A 24,945-nucleotide genomic window follows, 5' to 3' on the forward strand; every position below is an offset into this window, starting at 1 on the left:
TTCTCAATTGTTCCTGAATCTCTTTGGATTGCAGCATGATGTCTAGCTTTTGAGGATCTTTTTGTCTACTTCACTTTGTCAGGCAGGTCCTATTTAAGTGATTTCTTGATTGAGAACAGGTGTGGCAGTAATCAGGCCTGTGTGTGGCTAGGGAAATTGAACTCAGCTTCCCAAAGATGTGATAAACCACAGTTAATTTATGTTTTAAAGGGGGGAGGAATCACGTTTTCATACAGGGAACTGTAGATTTGAATTTCTTTTTCCCTTAATAATAAAGACCTTCATTTAAAAACTGCACTTTGTGTTTACTTATGTTATCTTTGTCTAATATTTAATTTTTTTTGTGATCTGAAACATTTAAGTGTGACAAACATGCAAAAGAATAAGAAATCAGGAAGGGGACAAACACTTTTTCACTCCACTCTAGATGCAGATTCCAGAAGTTTGACCCACACCTATCACACACATGTCCTGTGAATGTGTGCGTCAATAATACCCCTTTAATGGTGAAGATCAGCTGGTAATGATCTTCTCATGCAAATCAGTCCAACACTGATTAGACCTACTCATTAAGAGTTAAAACTTCAAGAAAAAGACACAGTATTTTCTTACTCGTGACACTGAAGACTATTGTAAGTCTAGATGTTTACAGGTGCCAGTAGATTAGTATCTGACCTCATGAAACAAAATATTATTTTAGATACATTTACTAGTAAAAGCATCAATTATTTTGATTACTTTCTTCGGGAACATTAGTGTCATGTGTAAGTGCAGCTTCTAAAATCCGAATGAAACTTCTGAAGATCATCAAAAACGTGTTATTTTCTCTTCATGTTTCTAGAATATTTTGACCTACAGATATTTTAAAGGTATGGCTGTGTAATTTTTTTGTTTTCTTGTCATTTTAGATGATATCAGCAGAAGGAAAGATATTGTGTTCTTGATTGATGGATCTAACGATGGCAGATCCAGCTTTCCCTCTATTCGTTCCTTTATTCAAAGGGTGGTGGAAAACATTGATGTGGGTCAAGATCGTATTCGTATTGCAGTTGTTCAGTACAGTGATTCCACACGACCCAGTTTTCTGCTGAACACTCATCCAGATGGTCAAGGAGTTGTAAGAGCTATTCAGCAATTATCACCTATTGGTGGATCACCACTAAACACAGGGGCAGCATTGGACTACGTCACCTCCAATGTCTTTACCAGTTCAGCAGGCAGTCGGTCAGCTGAGGGCGTGCCCCAGTTCTTGGTTCTACTGACTACTGCCAGGTCAAGAGATGATGTCAGGAGACCTGCCACAGATCTAAAGAATTCTGGTGTTATTCCATTTGCTATTGGAGTCCGAAATGCTGACGTAGGAGAGCTGAGAACAATCTCCTTCATTCCTGACTTTGCCGTTACTGTCCCTGATGTCAGCCAACTGGGTGCTGTTTATCAGACCTTAACATCAACAATGATTGAAGCTCAAGCCGGTGATATTGAAATTTTAAGGCAGTCACGTCCTACAGTCACCTTACAAGGTTGGTAAAATTGCAATGATATAATTTTACCAGTAACTCCGGCCTACTATGATAACATCTAACAGTATTGCTATATTATACATAATCGTACAGCAAGCCATGGGTCGTGTAACCTTGTTTCAGTCCAACTATGGGTGGTCCAGGGGTCCAGGTTATCAAATCATTAAACATGGGTGCAAAGGGCCCAATTGAGAAGCGTTAGACAGAAAATGATGTAATTGCACATTATTGTTAATGATATAATAACACTTTAGTTTGTGTAATGTAATCTTTAATAGGTGCAAAGAGAGACGTGGTGTTCCTAGTTGACGGGTCAAGGAGTGCAGCCTCCGAGTTCAGCAATGTGAAATCACTGATAGAACGGGTTGTAGCTACATTGGATGTCAGTCCAGACACCACACGTGTAGCTGTAGTCCAGTACAGTGAAGATCCCAAGGTGGAATTCTTGTTAAACGCACACTCCACCAAAGAAGAGGTTCAAAGTGCCGTGAGGAGAATTCGACCAAAAGGTGGATCATCAATAAACACCGGTAACGCCCTGGAGTATGTGTCAAAGAATATATTTACCAGGCCATCTGGAAGTCGTATAGAAGAACAAGTTCCACAGTTTCTTATTGTAACCTCTTCTGGACCTTCATCTGATGATGTCGGAGAAGGTGCAAGAGCAATTAAAGAATCTTCCGTGTTTCCTTTTGTGATTGGAAAGAACATTGACAATGACGAGGCCAGGAAAATAACTTTTGGGCAAGATTATGCATATTCTGTTTCTAGTTTCCAGGAACTGCCGTCACTGGAACAAAGATTGCTTTCAAGTGTCACCAGCCTGAATCAAAATCAAATAACTGAGATAATTGTAAGACAATCAGGAACAACTGCAGGTAATAATTTTATAAAATTGTGGGTCGCCAAAATAAGTATTTTCCTCGTTACTTATTACTAATTATTCTCCTATAAATTGAAGAACTTTTACAAACAATGAAAATAAAACTTTACTTTTAGAACATAGCTTTCAATAGAACCATTTTTTCATGAAAAAAAGCTCAAAAAGCTTTGTGTGCATAAACAGAAAAAAATATTTTTTGCACTTTCATAAAAACTTGAGGACTCCTGTGTTCTCTATGGGAGAGACACTGCCAGACATTTCTGGCGGCTTATCTCTTAGAGAACAAGAAGATTGCCAGTCCAAAATCATCTTGCTGGATTCTTATCCCCCCAACATCATCTGCCATGGGCGGATTGGAGCGCCTATACACATTGAAATGTCAGCTGAACCCATTGATATCACCGGGGTTTGGCTGACGTTACTCTAATATGTATGGGGGCCTTAAGTGAAAGACTTCAAACTTAACTCTCCCTTGCATTGACACAGCCCAATTTTGCATGAACGAACATCAAACATAATGGGGTAGATTAATATTAACCTCAATATTGACAGCTTAGAACCAGACCAGTCAGGCAGAATATGCACCAAATGTATCACAGTGGCTCATCCCGCATCTTGTTAAACATGTTAGACATTTCCTTTTCACCTCTTGGTTGACTAGCTTTAGGATAATATATATATTTTTTAATTTCGGTGCCTTATGACACATTTTAAGTGTGTAAGAAACACACAAAGTGTCTAAAACACAGCACAAATCTAATGGAAGTTTTACACTCCAGTTTATTGCAAATTAAACCAGAATTTAGATGCTTATAATATTACATTTCCGCTAATGATAGTGATTAACCAAAGTGGGAGTTGATGGGACAGAAATAGGTTCAGCAATGGCAAATTAAGGACGAATAATTTGTAAATTAATAAAAATGCTAAATATTGCATTTAGTACTTAGTACTATAATTAGTAAGTCATCATCGTACAGAGGATTTACCACCAAATAGATCCACGAGAAAAGTGATAAATGACATACTGCAGAAAACCCCTTGATCACTAGAAAGAGGGTTTTCAGTCCTCAGTTCTTACACCCTTCTTGAATGAATGAATGAATTTAATTAATGAATGAATGCTGCTCCATTCATTGGGCTTAATGATGATCGGTTAAATCTACCAGTCCCGTAAACTGGAGCAGCTTTGCATATATTTGATCATTTCTCACGAGACCCCTACTTTAATAACTGGTGCAGGTACCAGCAGTGTGACCTTCAGTAATCCAAAATTTAGCAGAACCCATGGATGGCAATAAATAGTTGTATAAATTAGGAAAAATTCACATTTGTCAGTTTGCTTGGATTTAACCAGAAAATGTGATTCACATTAAGTTCATTCAATACAAATCAAAAGTGACTTATACTCTGAGGTCATACTAGACAATAATAAAGTCATCCCGCCGCTCATCTGTCTCACTGCAGCAGCTTTCCTACCGGTCCTCTACTCGCTCACTCTGGCACCTTTCTCCATGGCAGGTGATGTCCTCTTCCACATCTCTTATTATGTGCCAGTGCTTCCTTTTTAACCCCTTTCCAGGCCCTCTATAATCAAGAAAAATGCCAAATTTAGGTTAATCCTACATTTTTATAAAATTCAAAATGAATTAGATTTGCCTTAGAAACATTTGCTTATTTCTAGTGATAAATATCTATGATGCTAAAACCCCTTTAAAACTTTTGAGAATATAATACATGAAATGGTTTCCCTATTTTCAAATGCCATATTTCTTTTTTTTCTATAGAGTCTGATCCTGATAGACGGGATATTGTCTTCCTGATTGACAGTTCGACAAAAACAGGTGCTGATGGCACTGCTAACATTCGGGATTTTATCTTGAAAGTTATACAGAACCTTGAGATTGCGCCTAATAAAGTGAGGGTAGGCTTGGTTCAGTTCAGTAATAATCCTGCTACAGAGTTTCTTCTGAAGGCCCACATGAACAAGCCTGCCTTGATTCAAAGCATTCGTCGTCTGCGAAACAAAGGAGGGGATCAACTGAATATTGGAAAAGCTCTAGATTTTGTAGCAAAGAATCATTTTATCAAATCAGCTGGGAGTAGAATCGAAGACGGGGTGCCACAATATCTGGTACTTCTTACCGGGGGCAAGTCTGAAGATGATGTTACTGGAGCTGCTAGATTACTTGGAACTAACAGGATCAGATCTCTTGCTGTAGCCAGTGGCAATGCGGACAGAGATGAAGTGGAGCGCATTGTGTCAGACTCACGCTATCTCTTCACTGTCAGGGAATTTAAGGACTTATCAAACATCGAAAGCATCTTATTCAGGTCGTTTACAAGTCCTGTTGATCCAACTTTACCACCATCACTACCAGAAGTCCCAAGTGGTAAGTACTCAACTTTAGCATATGCAGTTAAAAATGTTATCCAGGACTTTTATTATTGTTGTGTATGGGGCCAAAGACTAACAGGAAAGCCGTTGCTAAGTACTGGCCTGTTCTGCACGGGGACGATCTCTGCTAGCTCAGCCGGCTATTTCTCTGTTTCATTTCACCTCTCGTCAATAGAGCAGATCTTTCTCTTTCGGTCAGCGGGACGTCACTGCAGACATCATGGTGATTGACAGCTGGTTCTTCACAGTTAGACAGCGGGGAGCTGGCCATCAATCAGCATAACATTGGCAGAGATGTCCCGTCAACAGACCAGAGCGGAAGAGAAGACGCTGCTTTCTTGACGTGACGTCAACGGAAGCAGGGTGATATCTGGCAGGAACGGTCCGTGACTGCTCTGAGGCAGCAGAAATTGTCACTGGGCAGAACTGGAAGGTAATTAGCAGTTACCTGCCTGTCAATTCTTAGGCCCATATGCAAAAAAATAATAAAATTCTTAAATAACCCCTTTAAGTATGCAACTGATAATGTATGGTATAACTCTACCTAATAAGGGGTCTTAAAAGGGAATCTGTCAGCAGGTTTTTGCTACCTCATTTGAGAGTAGCATAATGTACGAAAAGAGACCCTGAATTCAGTGATGTATCACTTAGTTTACTGGGTGCAGCAGTTGTGACATAATCAGAATTCTTAGATGTAGCGTGAAACAGAGCTCAGAAAGCTTCCCGCGCCCACACCAGGCTCCATATGTACATTGTCTATGGACACTGAGCTGCTTATCAGAGGAGGTGGTTGGACTAGCAGTCTTGTCAGCTGTAGTCCAGCAGTGATCATCTCCTGTTGATAACACCTTCATTGTAAGTAAGTAACAGCACATAGCCTAATAAGTTACACATCACTGAATTCTGTGTTTCAGCCTCTATTTCCTGCTTTCTTAAGATTACATAGCAAAAACCTGCCGACAGATTCTCTATAGGGAACGTAAGAGTCATTGTGATTGTGTAGGTGAAATTGCCTATGTTGAAAAAGCATTCATTGCAAATCATCTAATGTTCCAAAAGATGAAAGATGCTAAATGCTTTGCATTCCAATTGTTATTAGCTCTAATTCCAAAGATAAAAATCATATAATATTTTCAATTTAAAATGGTAAAATATGGAGAAATCTTAGTATTTTCCTCATTTATACCAAACTATGTTTTAACTCCATTTTTAAGCTACAATTTGGCTCCTAGGGCAAAGGTGCCGCTGCTTCAGATTTGTCACTTCCACATACCTTTCTGCAAATTAAGTTAAGGACACCAATTTCAAACTTTAAAAATTTTATACAGTCTCACAAAAACACATAGCATGAAAAACAACACAGCGACAATACGTATACATCAGTGCCAACTTTAGAAACCCTTCCACTTGTATATATTTTTTATACAAAGTTTGGGGTTTGACAACTCAACGATATGTCTTGTAAGTCTACTCCTACTGCCTTCTTGAATAATTTCTCTTTTCAGATGTAAAATACAAATGCCTCATAACAGTCATAATCTCACTGTAATGTTTCAGATGGCAAGAAAGAAGCCGACATTGTTTTCCTTGTGGATGGCTCCATAAACTTTGGACGAGATAATTTTAAAGAGGTTCTTGAGTTCGTATCAGGAATACCAGATGCCCTGGTGGAGGAAGAGGGAGCTATTCAATTTGGACTGGCTCAGTTCAACTCAGATGTGACCGATGAGTTTTTCCTGCGAGAATACAAGAGCAGAGACGACATCATAGAGGCTGTAACAAAAGCCGAGTACAAAGGAGGCCAAGTGGCCAATCTGGCTGCAGCTATTCGCCATCTGCAGGATAAACACTTTGTAAAACTAGCAGGCAGTAGAATTGACAGCAACGTTCCACAAATTGCTTTCATTATCACTGGGGCAAAGTCCGTCAGTGATGGCCAGGCTGCGGCACAAGCTTTGTCTAGTAGGGGAATCAAAGTGTTTGCAATTGGTGTGGGAACCATAGGTGTTGATGAGGTTGCCAAGATAACAAGTGATGGACCAAGTGCTTTCCGAGTGCCTGTTGTCCAACAGCTTTCAGAGCTGAATGAACAGATTTTGATAACTCTTGAAACTGCTCTGCAAAAAAGGAGTGTTTGCCCAGGTGTTGTAGATGGTGTCAAGGGTAGGTACCCTCTTATTTTCACAGTTTTCATACATATTCATTTATTATTGCAGTTAATAGCTATGATTTATAGCAGGTAGACACATACAGAAACTAACCCATGTTCAAGGACAGTATATGTGCCCATTCAGTCTATGGCTTGCTGCTTTGCAGTTAGAAGTGGGCTTCCATACTTTTTGGGCTCCTGTGCAGCTGCACAAGTTGCACCAATGGTGTATCCACCCCTGTATTATAGTATAAAGTATTAGCTGATGTGGGCAGCAAGTTGGCTCAGTGGTTAGCACTGCAGCGCTGGGATCCTGGGTTCATCTGCAAGGAGTTTGTATGTTCTCCCCGTGTTTGCGAGGGTTTCCTCCGAGTTCTCTGATTTTCTCCCGCATGCCAAAGATATACTGATAGGGAATGTAGATTGTGAGCCCCAATAGAGACAGTGATGATAATATATGTAAAGCGCTGTGGAATTAATGGCGCTATATAAGTGAGTAAAATAAATAAATAAAATGTCAAGAATCCACCATTGTAAAGCAAAACTAACAGGTGAATCACAATACTGCTCAGCAGGACCACCATGGCCCCTAGCGCCCGACCGATCAATATGCCATTACATTCTGTGATGGCAATAATTATAATTCCATTAGGGTTGAAAGGTTTCTCATTATCTTAAATGGATGAAAGTGCAATTTGCTTGAAATAACAAGCAACTGTTCTATTTACTTGGTATTAAAATGCCCCCAGTTCTCATGAATGTAGGAATTGTAATTTTTTTGTTCACTGCTCATTGTCTGGGGAGCAAGAAACTATTGCAGTCTATCAGTAGTGGCCAAACACGTGCAGTGCTAACAAGCTCTTTCCAATAGAGCTTGCAAGCACTGCTCTGCAGCTGCCCAGATCACTGGACCACACTGTTAACTCCCAACCTTGTGAGCTTCTTCAGTGTTGCAGAGGCAAAGCTGCCACTGATTGCAGAATCAGAGAACTCACAGTTCTGTCCAGAGGACAACAATGCCTCTGGTCAGAACTATTAATCCAGCAGGAGCTGACCATCCCCTGGCGAGCAGTAAACTGGAAGGTTGGGGGCAGTGGACTTCTGCAGAAAATTTTGAGAACAAAACTTGACGTTTTTAGAGAAGAATATTGAAGTGTACAATGTTTAAGCTAGAAGCCTAGAACAGTTTTTGTTATTTCACCGCCGGAGTGATGGTACTAATGTAAGTTCTCTGCCTTTAGTAATATTATTACCAGCCGCCGTCTTCTTCTTTTCTCAGTGCCACTCCAGTGGTTTTCTGCTGTTTGTTACATGCTGAATCGCTCCAGTGTTTGCTGGGCGAGCCGGAGGCCACTTCTCAATGGATGTCTATGAGAGTCAGGACTAGGCCAGAACAAGGCTCTCATAGATTTACATTAAGAGCTTGTGACAGTGAGAAGCTGCGGCCACAAGATGGCGGCTCTGGGAAGAGCAAAAGACAGCAGCCTGTGAGTATATTACTAGGGGCGGAGAGCTTACATTGGTGATACCACTCTGACACCTAAATAAAAAAAAAATCCAGAATGGTGCTTTAAGCTACATTTCTTTTTTTTATTGTAGTGAACATAACATTAATGCCACTATGATTTCATTCTTCAGATCCTACATGCATTAGGCACAATTTATGGGTATTTTAAAGGGTAGAGTTTGGGGTAGGACACTTCTACCTCAAAAGCAGGTGGAATTGTGCCTTATCATGAGTTATTGGACTGCAAAGGGCCCATATACAGTCCTCACACAGGGGCCATATTCTGTCTGTGTTCACCACTGAATTACACACTTGGTTTTATTTTGAATAGTGGAAAAACATTATGATTTCTTTGCAGATTGTAACCTGGAAGTGATTATTGGATTTGATTCGGAAGTCAGCTCTGGGCAAAATCTCTTTAACACTTACAGAGGACTAGAGTCCAAATTAAGGCATATACTGGAGCGTATTTCCAACATGCAGAAAATTAGCTGCAGTGGCGACAAGAAGCCTACTGTGAAAGTTGCCATTTTATCTCAAGGAAGGACAGGTCCAGTCGAGGCATTCGATTTTTCAGAATATCGTCAAGAGCTGGCTGAAAAAATCCTTGCAATGGGCACACGGGGGCCATATGTGTTGAGCAGTCAAACTCTGCAAACATATTTAAACAAATTCAAGACCTCTGGAGAAGACAACAGTCTTAAGGTAGAAAAGTTTATATGGGTTTATCAATGTTATGTTATCTTGTTTGCCATAACAACCACATCAGACAAAGCTTTAATGTTCAACCACCACAACCCCTCTGCATAACAGACCAGTGCCCTAAGACCACATTCTTCTTTCCCACATCACTAAAAAAAGACTGCTTATTTTCTTTCCAAGTCATACCTTATGACTCGTTGGGGAGGAGTTTTCCATCTTAACTCCACCCCAACCTCACCATAGTGCTTATCCCATCTCTTCATCTTATCTTTAACCTCTGGTGTATTCCTTTTTTCTTTCAAACATGCAATAATCACACCTATCCTGATTAAGCCATCCCTTGACCCAACCTCTATGTCCAGCTATAAACCCATATCACTACTCCCACTCATCTCCAAACTCCTTGAACAGCAAGTCCACACTGAACTATTGTCCCACCCCTCATCCAACACACTCTTTCACAACTTACAATTCAGATTCTGCCACCGCTACTCCACTGAAACTGCCCTAACCAAACTTAGTATAGACTTACTAACTGCCAAGGCTAATGGACAATATTCTATATATCTCCTTCTAGACTTGTCCTCTCCCTTTGACACAGTTGACCACTCCCTCCTATTACACATCCTCTCTCCCTTTGGCATCAAAGACCTTCCCCTCTCCTGGATCTCCTCATTTCTTTCTAACTGCACATTTAGTGTCTCCCATTTCCATACTTATTCTTCATCCCACCTTCTCTCTGTTGGTGTCCATCAAGGCTCTATCTTAGGTCGCCTACTTTTCTCCATCTATACTTTTGACCTGGAACAGCGCGACAGAGCACAAAGTCCCATGGCTTCCAGTACCAGCTACGTGCTGGTGACACTTAAATCTACCTCTCTGGACCAAATATCACCTCAATGCTTTCCAGAATCCCAGAGTGACTATCCGCCATATTCTCCTTCATCTTATCACTCTTTCTAAAACTCAATGTGAACAAAACTGAACTCATAATCTTTCCTTCATCTCACTCTATCTATCTATTTATCTGTCTATCTATCTATCCATCTATCTATCTACAGTGGGGAAAATAAGTATTTGATACACTGCCGATTTTGCAAGTTTTCCCACCTACAATGGGAGAAGTCGGTAATTTTTATCGCAGATACACTTTAAATGTGAGACACAGAATCTTAAAAAAAATCCAGAAAATCACATTGTATGATTTTTACATTAAATTAATTTGCATTTTATTGCATAAAATACGTATTTGATACAATAGAAAAACAGAACTTAATATTTGGTACAGATACCTTTGTTTGCAATTACAAGTAGTTCTTAACCAAGTTTCCTCACACTGCAGCAGGGATTTTGGCCACTCCTCCATACAGATCTTCTCCAGATCTTTCAGATTTCGGGGCTGTCGCTGGGCAACATTGAGTTTCAGTTCCCTCCAAAGATTTTCTATTTTCTATTGGGTTCAGGTCTAGAGACTGGCAAGGCCCCTCCACGACCTTGAAATTCTTCTTACGGAGCCACTCCTTTGTTGCCCTGGCTGTATGTTCAGGTTGTTGTCATGCAGGAAGACCCAGCCATGACCCATGTTCAGTACTCTTACTGAGGGAAGGATGTTGTTGGCCAAAATCTCGTGATACATGACCCCATCCATCCTCCCTTCAATACGGTGCAGTCGTCTTCTCCCCTTTGCAGAAGAGTACCCCAAAGGTATGATGTTTCCTCCACCATGCTTCATGGTTGGGATGGTGTTCTTGGGATTGTACTCATATTTCTTCTTCCTCCAAATACGGCGAGTGGCGTTGATGCCAAAAAGTTCTATTTTGGTCTGATCTGACCACATGACCTTCACTCATGCCTCCTCTGGATCATCAAGATGATCATTAGCAAATTCAACCGGGCCTGGAGATGTGCTGGCGTGAGCAGGGGGACCTTGCGTGCCCTGCAAGATTTTAATCCATGACGGCGTAGTGTGCTACTAACGGTAATGTTTGAGACTGTGGTCCCAGCTCTCTTCAGGTCATTGACCAGGTCCTCTCCTGTAGTTCTGAGTTGATTCATGACCTTTCTTAGAATCATCCTTACCCCACGAGGCAAGATGTTGCATGGAGCCCCAGACTGAGGAAGGTTGACAGTCATCTTGTGTTTCTTCCATTTTCTAATAATTGTGCCAATAGTTGTTGCCTTCTCACCAAGCTACTTGCCTATTGTCTTGTAGCCCATCCAAGTCTTGTGCAGGTCTACAATTTTGTCCCGGTGTCCTTAGACAGCTGTTTGGTCTTGGCCATGGTGGAGAGGTTGGAGTGTGATTGATTGATTGTGTGGACAGGTGTCTTTTATACAGATAACAAGTTCATACAATTGCAATTAATACAGGTAATGAGTACAGAGTAGGAGGGCTTCTTAAAGAAAAACAGGTCTGCGAGAGTCAGAATGTTTCCTAGTTGGTAGGTAATCAAATACTTATTTCATGCAATAAAATGCAATTTAATTATTTAAAAATCATACAATGTGATTTTCTGGTTTTTATTTTTAGATTTTGTCTCTCACAGTTGAAGTGTATCTACGATAAAAGTGATAAAAATTACAGACCTCTCCTTTCTTTGTAGGTGGGAAAACTTGCAAAATTGGCAGTGTATAAAATACTTATTTTCCCCACTGTATCTATCTATCTATCTATCTATCTATCTATCTATCTATCTATCTATCTATCTATCTATCTATCTATCTATCATAATATGTGCCAGAACTGAAATTGTAACACTGGTTGATTAAAAATTGTAACTTTATTAAGGGCAAAGTATAAAAATTATATATTAAAATCCCAAAATACAAACAAATTGGTGGATGAGCTACTGCAGGAATCCCAATAGTAAAAAAAAAGTCCCATTAATAGATCAACATGTATATACATGATGAAGGAATAGACAAAGTTTATAATATACAGTATACCGGTGAAAACATGTGATCACCAAATGTCTATGACCGTATAGTAATGGAGATTAGAGAGTTTTGCATAATATAACCTACAGATGAAAGTCACAAACAGAACAGAGTATAGTTAATAGTAAAAATCTCACCCACCAAACACCCGACGCGCGTTTCACCCACCCGACCCCTGACGAAGCATTTGTGAAACGCGCGTCGGGTGTTTGGTGGGTTAGTTTTTTCCTATTAACTATACTCTGTTCCATTACTGTTTGTGACTTAAAATATCCACCACACTCTCAAGGCATGAGTTGCAAGATGATTGTTTATTCAGTGCTGTACATACATAGATGTGGAACAAACAGTATAAATCCGATACAGAAAAAGCTACTTTGATATATAAAGGACGTTTCGACCCAGCTCAGGTCTTTGTCAAGATGCTGCAAAGGCGCAGGATGCACGTTCCACACTGGATTATCCATTTTTTCTATATATTTATAACCCAGAAACAGCATATATGCTATAAATCTTTTCACAAAGGCCCAGGCTGGGTTGAAACATCCTCCTTTATATATCAAAGTCGCTTTCGTATGTATGTATGTACAGCACTGAATAAACAATCACCTTGCAATTGATGCCTTGAGAGTGCAGTGGATATTTTAAATAAGGACTTATTAGATGGACAACCTACCTCCCTGGCACCTGGCCTACCCCATTCTATTTGAGTGCAGACCAATTTTTTTCACTGTTTGTTACTGTGACTTGGGGAGTTTAACATGCCTTATACGCAGCAGATGCTGGCTGTGTTATATAGCAAGCATCAGTTTCTAACAGAAGCAGTCAGAGCTAGCTTTGTTTGCTGCCATTAACCATTTACATGCACGGTGGCTCAGTGGTTAGCACTGCAGCTTTGCAGTTCTGGGGTCCTGGGCTCAAATCCCACCAAGGACAACATCTGCAAGGAGTTTGTATTTTCTCCCCATGTTTGCGTGGGTTTCCTCTGGGTTCTCCAGTTTCCTCCCATACTCCAAAGACATACTGATAGGGGATGTAGATTGTGAGCCACAGTGGGGAGTGTGCCAATATTGTCTGTAAATTGCCTGAATTGTAAAGCGCTGCGGAATATGTTGGCGCTATATAAATAAAAAGATTATTGTTATTATTATATGCTACTGTCAAACAATGATGTAATCACGGAAAGACAGTAGGTTACCTGACAGTCTGGGGCCTGCCGAAGGCCCCTGTGGCTGTCATTTTAGTGCTTCTGTGAAGCTCAAAGAGAGGCAGCACTTCATAGGGGAACCGCAATTACACTATATATTGCAAGACTTTAGTACTTCAGGTTATAGTATTAGCAATAAAACCGGGATACTAAACAATAAAGTAAAAATGTTAAAAAGTTTTGAAAAATATAAAACCATAAAATTATATAAAAGTTTAAATCACCCCCTTTTTCCCATTTAAAAATAAATAAATAAAACAAACAAAAAAGAACGTAAAAGTCTGATCAATCAAAATATACAATTATGTAAACTGTACATTAAATGCTGAAAAAAAATAAAAATGGAAACATCAGAATTGCTGTCTTTTGGTTGCTGCACTTCCCTAAAAATTACAATAAAAGTGATCAAAATATCATATTTACCCCAAAATTATCTAATTGAAAATGTCAACTCAGTGCACAAAAAACATGCCTTGTTCCAGCCTCATTGACAGAAAAATGATAATATTTCGGATCTCAGAAATCGGCGACACAAACAACATTTTTTTAACAAGGTTTGGAAATTTTTTTAACCACTAAAATACAAAATAATTTTGTAAGTTTTGTGCTGCTGTAATCATACTGACCTAGAGAATCATATTTCCAGGCCATTTTTACCACACAATAAACGCTGAAAAAGCGAAACACAAAAAAGCAGTGACAGAATTGCATTTTTTTTTACACAATTTCACTTCATTTGCAATAAGTTTGCTCAGTTTTCAAAACATTATATAGTAAAATTAATGGTGTTTTTAAAAGTACAACTCAACCCACAAAAATAGGCCCTAATTTGGCTATGCCAACGGGAAAATAAAAAAAGTTATGGCTCTTGGACAGAGGAAGGAAAAATTAAAGCACAAAAATGAAAATTGGTTATTTAATGGGTTGAAAAGGGGGTTAAAAAGATGTAGATATCTGGTAATGTGCATGGCTTTCATATCCATACATTAATTTCACAGTACCTTATCGTATAAATCAGACTCTGTAGTGATTTTATGGATAGCTGACAGTAATTTGTTTTATATACAGGTTGTTATCCACATAACAGATGGTGCTGATGTAAGCATGTCGGAACTTCAGAAAGCATCTTTATCACTGCAAACGGCAGGTAAGCAGCGGTTAAAGGGAGTAGTGTTAGCAGCATGATTGTAGCTGAGCTTATGTTCCCCTAACATTCATCCTAATAAACTAAGATATGCAGTATAGAACATAGATTACATTTGTAATCAAATTTCCATATATTCAAATAAAGTCTTATTAGTAAAATATAGGCAGATTGGATATACTGTATACTGACCATTATTATTGCTAAATGAAACAATGTACAGGCCTAAAATTAATCCAAGTCTAGATAGATATAATTAAATACATTTAAATATCTTAACCAAACAGAAATTTTAAATTGTTTATGTGTCAGTAGAGGCAACTTTGCAATGAAGTCCTGAGATCACAGTAGCATCAGCAGCACTAATGTAAGAAGTCAATTTCTCTGTTTCCCATTGTTTCTTCTCTCCAATGAGATTAGACGCAAAGCAGTGTGTACAATATTGTGAGCTAGAACACATGTAGAAACACTGACTGGTGACAGGCTGCAATTTCTTTATATCAATAAAATTGCAGAAAATGAAAGCAATAAGGCTATGTGCCCACGTTGCAGAAATGAAGCAGAAAATTTCTGCTTCATTTCTCCAAGTCCTCTCCCGGAAAAACGCATGCAGAATTCCGCACACGTTTATCGCGCGTTTTTCTCGCGTTTATCGCGCGTTTTCCACATGCGGAATTGCCTTGCGTTTTTTATGCATTGGACAAAGGCAATTCCGCTTGCGGAAACGCAAAATTAATTGACATGCTGCGGATTTTTGAACGCAGCATAAACGCTGCGGAAAAATCCGCAGCATGTGCATAGAACTTGCGGAATCCCATTGGGGACCATGGGGTGCGGATTACCAAGCGTTTTACAAGCGTTTCCGCTGCGGAAATTCCGCATCAAAAACGCTTGTAATCCGCAACGTGGGCACGCAGCCTAAACAACTTACTTTTAGTATATTAGGAGCGAGTAAAGTATTTGGCGGGAAATGTTTCACATAGGTAATGTACAGGAGAGCTTGAATATCGTACGCAAACAAAAATGTTAGTTTGTTTGTGAGTCTGAATAGACAACTTTGCAATAAAGTCCTGGGATCACAGCAGCATCAGCACTAATTTAAGAAGATTTTTTTTTTCTTACTCATTGTACTCTCTCTTCTGTCCCATAAGAAGGGACATGAAACAGTGTCTAGAGTACTGCAAGCTAGAAAGCATGTAGAAACAATGACTGGATACAGAGCTGCAACTCCTTTATATCTGTAACATGGCAAACAATGGAAACAGCAAACAATTTCCTTTTAGTGAATTAGGAGCAGAGTAAAGTATTTTCAGGAAAATGCTTCACATGGATACTACAAAGAAGGACTAGAATATCTTACCTAAACAGAAATGTCAGGTTGTTTGTGTGTTTGTAGAGACAACTTTGTAATAAAGTTCTGGGATCACAGCAGCATCAGCACTAATTTAAGTAGAAAATGTCTCTCTTTCTGATTGTACTTTGTTTTCTTCCCAAAAAAGGGGACAGGAAGTAGTGTCTAGTGTAACAGTAATGCCTGCAGCTCTACATGGTTCCCTGTCCTCCTCCATGCAGGGATGTCGACATACTCACTGCTTCCTGGTCTGTGCATGTCGCACAGGCTTCCCAGTGGCGCGCCTAGTGTACGCACTCCCTTGTTCTTAAAGGGGCAGTGAGTGTACTTTGAAAATTCTCCCAGCCAAAAGCTCGTAACCCCTGTAGTTCCCTACATTGAGTTTGTGTGCAACTGTATGTTGCCAGGTCCCCGTCTTAGTATCCTGTGTAGTTTGTTCATGTTCCTGTAAGCCTGTTTAGTCTGAACGTGACCCTGTATCCTGAGTTGTCTAAACTAGAACTTGAAGTTGCTTCGGCGGTACCTGAACCTGAAACCGTTTTGATGGTACTTGAACCAGCACCAGTGTCTCCTCTGGTTAGCGTTCCTGAGTCGGTACTGTTGGAGCATGTTCCAGTATCCGAATCCAGTTCTGCCTGTGACTCTGTGTCAATACCTGTTCTGCCTGCTGATCCAGAAGTCATGTTGTCTGAATAGTTTCCGAATTCTGTCCTGCCAGTTACTCTAAGCTCGTGTCCGTGTAAGCAAACCTGACCCTTGTGGTCAGCAGCTGCGGTATCGGGGACTGCCTAGGAGTTCTACCGACTATTTAGTATAAAACTTAGCATTAAGCATTTAGTAACTGAAATAAGAGTGTTGCAAAACATCATAGTTATAGTCATGCACTATAATTCATCTGCTACTTGAAGGCATAATATAAAGAAAGTTTATTACATATTGAACTAATCTTGACTTTAATATGTACCTATAGGAGTAAGAGCTTTGCTTTTTGTGGGAATGGAAAGCACCCCCAAATTTGACCAAATAATGCAGCTAGAATTTGGCAGAGGATTCACATATAATAACCCACTGAGATTAAACCGTGTGGATCTGGATTATGAGATCATTGAAGAACTGGTGAGTTCTTCTTTTGTCTTGCACAATGGCACTGTCACATATTGTGTATACATTTATAGCACTGACTAGTAGTAACTCATTTCATGTCTCATTCACAGGATAACATCGCAGAGAAAGGTTGCTGTGGAGTCCCTTGCAAGTGTTCAGGAGAAAGAGGTGATATTGGATCTCCAGGTGTCACTGGACCAAAGGTAAGATTCATTTTAACACATCTATACAATCAGGAAAAGTGAAAATATATATCTAAAAAAATCCTTGTAAATATTAATAAAATTTCCATTCTTCGCATAATCCATTTCAGATAAAACAAAGTAAAATGTTGCCATATGTAATATTGTTGCAAACAGGGTGGTTGTTTAGTCGCCTTTTTTAACAGGTAGATCACATTTCCTATGTGTAAAGAATGATTACAGTATTAGACCATTCTGTGAGCATAGAGTGCCATCGTTCTCGGTGGCACATGCACTGTTTACACAGGATAAGGTGCTGCCGTTAAAAACTATTTTTAATCATTTTGCTTGTTAAGCAGCTGATTGGCAGCCTGTTTTAAATACCTGATTTTAACAGGTAGATCACAGTTCCTATGCGTAAAGAACGATCGGTATTAGAGCATTCTGTGGGCATAGAGTGCCATCGTTCTCGGTGGCTCCTGTACTGTTTGCACAGGATGATGTGCTGCCGAAAATAACAATTTTAGCAGCTGATGGGCAACCTGTTTACACTACCTGATATCCGGGAAATGAGCATTGCAGGGAAGACTTTTTCATGACAATCCTGCAGTGTGAATCCAATCCAACCCTTACTATGGCAAATCTGATCTGTTTGGTAGCACTTATTTCCATCTGACCTTTGAAAATCCATTCACATTCAGTTTGGAGGTATTGCTGTCAGATGAACAACTATCTAAGAGGTGTATGGACACCTTAATACAATCCATGACAGTAAAATGGGCAGACTAGCAAAATAAATAAATAATTTGGTAATTCACATTCTAAGTGTCAGTGGATAAATGAAGAATTTAATACAGGGTAAAGTTTATATGTTCATGTGAAAGTCATGTCTTTGTTTTTTAGGGTGCACCAGGTCTCAAGGGTCACCAAGGCTTCCCAGGAGAAGAAGGTGGACCTGTAAGTAATGCCATTTATCTGTTTCTCATATATTTCAATCCATTTGCAATGGATATTGAATTAAAAAAATGAGATATTAAGATATAAATATGAACACAAATTTGCTAAAACATAAGTACATATTGTGTTTTTGCCTTAGGGAGAGCGTGGTCCTCCTGGTACAAATGGAACACAAGGTTTTCGTGGATGCCCAGGTCAAAGAGGGTTCAAGGTATGAGATCATTTTCTTCTTGCAGCTGCACATTTGCTTTTCAAACTTACACAATTTTTTTGAAACTGATACAAATTGTATTTTTGTCTTTGTTTTAGGGTTCTCGTGGATTCTCTGGAGATAAGGTAACAGAATCTCCACAATAGCATCTTAGTTGTATCTCCAAATTGTGTAGGTTACACAACACATGTTCCTTCTTGGAAGAAAACATATTTACAGAATAACCAGCACACACGTCATTTTGGCTCACAGTTAATGAACATACACTAGCTTGTACATGAGATTTTGTTTTTTGATATAAGGCCAGAGCTACACGGTGATTGTAGCGGTGAGATGTAAGCATCTATGACCCAAGAGTTGGCAGAAACTCAACCCTACTGGATCTCTGTTCATCCACATCTATAATATAACGGGGGATGTGTCCCTCTGTCTGAAGCCTCGATAGACTGCGCATGCGTGACGCACAGTCTGGCTCCAGACAGAAGAATACATGGAACCGTTACAGGTAAGAGGAGGTGTATGGCGCCAGAGATCGCGGTATGCGTAGACACTGAACGCATACCGCGATCTCCGGCGCCATACATACATACTTACCTGACCGGGAGGATCGCTGCCGCTGCGCCTCTCTTCGCCGGAGACCGGGGCAGGAGTGAGGTGTCAGATCGGCGCATGCGCATAGCGCTATCCGGCGCCATTTTACTGAAGACACATTTACGCAGTCCTCCCCCGGCCTCAAGCAGAACAGAACGCAGCAGTGCTGGAGTACAGAGAAGAAAGGTGAGTATAACTGTTTATTTTTTTTGTATGTGTGTACAGTGTGAAAGTGATGAGGGGGCCACACATACCAGGATTGTGGGGTGAGGGAACCATGCATATACCAAGATTGGGGGTGAGGGGTACCACACATACCAGAATTGGGGGCTGAGGGGTACCACACATACCAGGATTGGGGGGATGAGGGGTACCACACATACCAGGATTGGGGGGATGGGGGGTACCACACATACCAGGAGTGGGGGATGAGGGGTACCAAGCATACCAGAATTGGGGGGATGAGGGGGTACCACACATACTACGATTGGGGGGATGAGGGGTACCACACATATCAGGATTGGGGGGATGAGGGGTACCACACATTCCAGGATTGGGGGGATGAGGGGTACCACACATTCCAGGATTGGGGGGATGAGGGGTACCACACATACCAGGATTGGGGGAATGAGGGGTACCACACATACCAGGATTGGGGGAATGAGGGGTACCACACATACCAGGATTGGGGGGTGAGGGGTACCACACATTCCAGGATTGGGGTGAGGGGTACCAAACATACCAGGATTGGGGGGTTAGGGGTGCCACTCATACCGGGATTGGGGATAAGGGGTGCCACGCGTACTGGGATTAGGGATGAGGGGTGCCACGCATATGGGGATGAGGGGTGCCACGCATACCGGGATTAGGGATGAGGGGTGCCACAAATACCGGGATTGGGGATGAGGGGTGCCACGCATACCGGGATTGGGGATGAGGGGTGCCACGCATACCGGGATTGGGGATGAGGGGTGCCATACATACCGGGATTGGGGATGAGGGGTGCCACGCATTCCAGGATTGGGGATGAGGGGTGCCACACATACCAGGATGAGGGATACCATACATACCAGGATAGGGATGAGGGATAGGGTGCCATGCATACCAGGATAGGGATGAGGGATGGGGTACCATGCATACCAGGATTGGGGTTGAGGGGTGCCATGCATACCAGGATTGGGGGGTGAGGGGTACCATGCATACCAGGATTGGGGTTGAGGGGTGCCATGCATACCAGGTTTCTGGGATGAGGAGGCCATACATACCAGAATTGGGATGAGAGGTGTCATGCATACCAGGATAGGGATGAGGGGTGCCATGCATACCAGGATTGGGGATGAGGGGTGCCATGCATACCGGGATTGGGGATGTGGGGTGATATCGGGATTGGGGATGAAGGGTGCCATGCCTACCGGGATTGGGGATGAGAGGTGCCATGCATACTGGGATTGGGGATGAGGGGTGCCATGCATACCGGGATTGGGGATGAGGGGTGCCATGCATACCGGGATTGGGGATGAGGGGAGCCATGCATACTGGGATTGGGAATGAGGGGTGCCATGCATACCAGGATTGGGGATGAGTGGTGCCATGCATACCAGGATGGGGGTGAGGGGTGGCATGCATACCAGGATGAGGGATACCATACATGCCAGGATAGGAATGAGGGATGGGGTATCATGCATACCAGGATTTGGGTTGAGGGGTGCCATGCATACCAGGATTGGGGGGGTGAGGGGTGCCATGCATACCAGGATTGGGGGTGAGTGGTATCATGCATACCAGGATTGGGGGTGAGGGGTGCCATGCATACCAGGATTGGGGGGATGAGGGGTACCACACATACCAGGATTGCAGGGATGAGGGGTACCACACATACCAGGATTGGGGGGATGAGGGGTACCACACATACGAGGATTTGGGGGATGAGGGGTACCACACATACCAGGATTGGGGGGATGAGGGGTACCACACATACCAGGATTGGGGGAATGAGGTGTACTGTACATACCAGGATTGGGGGGTGAGGGGTACCACACATACCAGGATTGGGGTGAGGGGTACCACACATACCAGGATTGGGGTGAGGGGTACCACACATGCCAGGATTGGGAGGTTAGGGGTGCCACGCATACCGAGATTGGGGATGAAGGGTGCCACGCATACCGGGATTGGGGATGAGGGGTGCCACGTATACCGGGATTGGGGATGAGGGGAGCCACGCATACAGGGATTGGGAATGAGGGGTGCCATGCATACCGGGATTGGGGATGAGGGGTGCCACGCATACCCGGATTGGGGATGAGGGGTGCCACGCATACCAGGATTGGGGATGAGGGGAGCCACGCATACCAGGATTGGGGATGAGGGGTGCCACGCATACCAGGATTGGGGATGAGGGGTGCCATTCTTACCAGGATGAGGGATACCATACATACCAGGATAGGGATGAGGGATGGGGTACCATGCATACCAGGATAGGGATGAGGGATGGGGTACCATGCATACCAGGATTGGAGTTGAGGGGTGCCATGCATACCAGGATTGGGGGGTGAGGGGTGCCATGCATACCAGGATTGGGGTTGAGGGGTGCCATGCATACCAGGATTGGGATTGAGGGGTATCATGCATACCAGGTTTCTGGGATGAGGAGGCCATACATACCAGAATTGGGATGAGAGGTGCCATGCATACCAGGATTGGGGATGAGGGGTGCCATGCATACCGGGATTGGGGATGAGGGGTGCCTTGCATACCGGGATTGGGGATGAGGGGTGCCATGCATACCGGGATTGGGGATGAGGTGTGCCATGCATACCGGGATTGGGGATGAGGGGTGCCATGCATACCGGGATTGGGGATGAGGGGTGCAATGCATACCGGGATTCGGGATGAGGGGTGCCATGCATACCGGGATTGGGGATGAGGGGTGCCATGCATACCAGAATGGGGGTGAGGGGTGCCATGCATACCAGGATGAGGGATACCATACATACCAGGATAGGGATGAGGGATGGGGTACCATGCATAGCAGGATTGGGGATGAGGGGTATCATGCATACCAGGTTTCTGGGATGAGGAGGCCATACATACCAGAATTGGGATGAGAGGTGCCATGCTTACCAGGATTGGGGATGAGGAGTGCCATGCATACCAGGATAGGGATGAGGAGTGCCATGTATACCAGTATAGGGATGAGGGGTGCCATGCATACCAGGATTGGGGGTGAGGGGTGCCATGCATACCAAGATTGGGGGTGAGGGGTGCCATGCATACCAGGATTGGGGGTGAGGGGTGCCATGCATACCAGGATGGAGATGAGGGGTGCCATGCATACCAGGGTAGGATGGTGGGGACAGGATGGGGGCAGCACAAATGCCAGGAGGGGGGCAGCACATACCAGCATGAGAGACCATATACCAATAAAAATGCTCGCCACCCGGGCGTAGAACGGGTTCAATAGCTAGTTCACTATAATTAGATGTGACAGGCAGCACAACATCTGCAACCTTAAAGGGTTTTTCCCATAATGAAAAGTTAACTTTTATCCAAAGGATAGGTAATATCTCTCAGATAGGAAGAGGCTAACCTTCCAATCTGAAGAACGGGGCTCTGAAATGCATGTTGGAATGGCATATGCAAACCTTGTTTCCTTTAATTCTCTATGGGGCTGTTGTAGATGGTGGACTACAGCTCTCAGCTATCTCTAGATGTTCAATAGGCAATGATTGGAGCTATCGCGTTCGTCTGCCACCACTCCATTTTCATTGCGATTTTCAGAGCCCTTACTTTTTGAATAGGTCATAACTTTTAAGGTTGGCAATAGCCCCAAGTTTCTCCACATCCACAAGTCCCTTCGTAGCATGCTACAGAGTTACTTAGACTTGACTTCTAGGTTAAAATAGTAGAACTTTACCTTTTCTCGTTCTTATATCATACATGTGCATAATTCAATCCATATAATGTACTAATGTATCATTTATCCATAGGGTGAAGTAGGAGAAATTGGCCTGGATGGCATTGACGGTGAAGATGTAAGTTGGATAAACTTAGTGTTTCTATTAACTTTTATTACAAAAAGTTAATCAGCGAAGTATATGTTTGTAGAATAGTTACATAATGACCTTTGAAAGTCTACAGAGTAAAGTATTCATTATTGATGTTAGATATGAGAATAATTCCTATATGACTGGTTGTAGGGGAAAGGACTATAACCGCACTAGACTCATTTTCACCATGTAAAAGTCAGTTGGTTCACTAGTAGAAGTGTGCAAATATTATGTTCTGTAAAGAGCAATATCCCAAAGATATATTATATATGTCACCCAACCGAGCACAAATTTTGGAAGCCCATAAGCTACACAGTCCTACAAGTCACACATTGGATTCCAAAAAAGTCACATGTTTCTACATAACTGATATGGGCTATAAATCTGAAATTACATCACTACTTTCTGTACCTCGTATAGAATTCAGTATGTAGCTGACTGATCTGGGAACCAATTTGTTCTAGCAAATGGGATGAAGGGATAAATGGTTGGGATAGGAATGGCCCTTTAATTTCATGTGGCCATTAGAATTGGGTAGAAGAAAGCAAAATAAAAAAAATAAAAATATCATTTAACAGTTATTCCTCCATTCATCAACTGCATTAAACTGTACAGTCATTATTACACATTATTGTACCTATATATATAAATATACTAAATGGAGAGTGAAATAAATCTTCTATTTTAGGGTAAGAGAGGTACCCCTGGATCTGCAGGAGACGGAGGCAGCCAAGGACCACGGGTGAGTTATTTTGCTCTCTATTTTGATAAAACACAGTAGTTTCTACTTATCTGTGCACATTACTGTTTCTATCATTTCTTTCTGATTTTAAGGCTTCGTTCACACTGGTGTTTGTGGTGTATATCATGCTTTTGATTGCGAGAATAATGCAGTCTATGGTGCTTTTCTTGCTGTCAAAAATCCCAAAATCCTGATGGAGATCTGATGGGGTGTGTGAATATTCTCACTAGCCAGTCACAAACGAATCCGGCTGCTTTGGCGACATTATACACAGACGTCATGACACTAATCTGGAGAAAGTAACAGCACAATAGCCTTCTGTGGGAAGTATATATTAGAGGGATTTCTCGAAGTATACCTCTGACAGAAGGCTGCAACATATAACACCGTATAGGCTTAGAGTGCCTTATGTCACACATGGGGCCCTATAGTAAAAAAAATAATAATTATAATAATACTACACGGTATGAATATTTGCCCAAAATGAAGTTAAAGGGGTTTTCCCACAAACAAAAGTTCATTTTAAAAATTGTCTGTGTCTGACCGTGTACGGAACATGCTCTGATCATACCACATCTCCTGGGCAGGGGAGGAAGCAAAAGAGTATACAGACATTACAGCAGGGGATCAGAGGATTCATTTTGTGAGGTAAAATATTTCACTGCCTGTTTTTAAACAATATTTTACCTCACAAAATGAATCCTCAGCGATCCCGTTCTGTAATGTCTGTATACTCTTTTGCTTCCTCCCCTGCCCAGGAGATGTGGTATGTTCCATAGGTCAATTTTTAAAATTAACTTTTGTTAGTGGGAAAACCCCTCTAACTATGTTTTCTATAGAGAAAATGGCAGGATAATATATTCACGCAGGTCGGAGGCCAAAAGAATAATCTGTTAGCCTCAATTAGGTAACATTTGTCATTTATACCAAGAACTTTTCCTAGTGTATAGACCGAATATAAGGCTCGAACGTTTACAGGGTCTAGTACGCATCTTTGAATACTTTTACTTTGTTTCAAGAAGTACATACCATGTTTCATTCTGTGGATCTCACATTATTATTATTATCAAATAGGGAGAAAAGGGTCAGAAAGGTCAGAGGGGAGAAAGAGGAGACCAAGGACTACGCGGTGATCCAGTAAGTATGTTGTATACCATAAGACTTAATGATACATGGACCTGTAATGTGACCTCCCATTCATTTCTGTGGAACATTCAGTATAATTAGTCTGTACCCATGAATGCCTCCATCTTCGTAAATACTATACTCCATCAGACAGCAATGTCCATGGCTCCTGGGTATGTGTAG

The 24,945-nt window shown here is 41.8% G+C and overlaps 1 protein-coding gene across 8 annotated transcripts in view; it reads left to right on the top strand.

Moving 5' to 3' along the window:
- Positions 1-24,945, top strand: part of COL6A3 (collagen type VI alpha 3 chain) — a 138,664-nt gene that overhangs the window by 62,321 nt on the left and 51,398 nt on the right. For all 8 annotated transcript variants that reach the window (XM_073646691.1, XM_073646697.1, XM_073646690.1 and 5 more), the window contains 14 exons: positions 909-1,523; positions 1,802-2,401; positions 4,194-4,799; positions 6,362-6,967; positions 8,819-9,165; positions 14,375-14,453; positions 16,772-16,917; positions 17,016-17,108; positions 17,991-18,044; positions 18,184-18,255; positions 18,354-18,380; positions 22,836-22,880; positions 23,584-23,637; positions 24,712-24,774. In XM_073646691.1, the coding sequence (XP_073502792.1) occupies positions 909-1,523; positions 1,802-2,401; positions 4,194-4,799; positions 6,362-6,967; positions 8,819-9,165; positions 14,375-14,453; positions 16,772-16,917; positions 17,016-17,108; positions 17,991-18,044; positions 18,184-18,255; positions 18,354-18,380; positions 22,836-22,880; positions 23,584-23,637; positions 24,712-24,774 (3,407 nt within the window). The remainder of the gene's footprint in view (positions 1-908; positions 1,524-1,801; positions 2,402-4,193; positions 4,800-6,361; positions 6,968-8,818; positions 9,166-14,374; positions 14,454-16,771; positions 16,918-17,015; positions 17,109-17,990; positions 18,045-18,183; positions 18,256-18,353; positions 18,381-22,835; positions 22,881-23,583; positions 23,638-24,711; positions 24,775-24,945) is intronic.

This window comes from Phyllobates terribilis, unplaced genomic scaffold, assembly GCF_046119375.1.
Source record: "Phyllobates terribilis strain yellow unplaced genomic scaffold, ASM4611937v1 Scaffold_9__5_contigs__length_417890890, whole genome shotgun sequence".
In the NCBI taxonomy this organism is placed as follows: Eukaryota; Metazoa; Chordata; class Amphibia; order Anura; family Dendrobatidae; genus Phyllobates; species Phyllobates terribilis.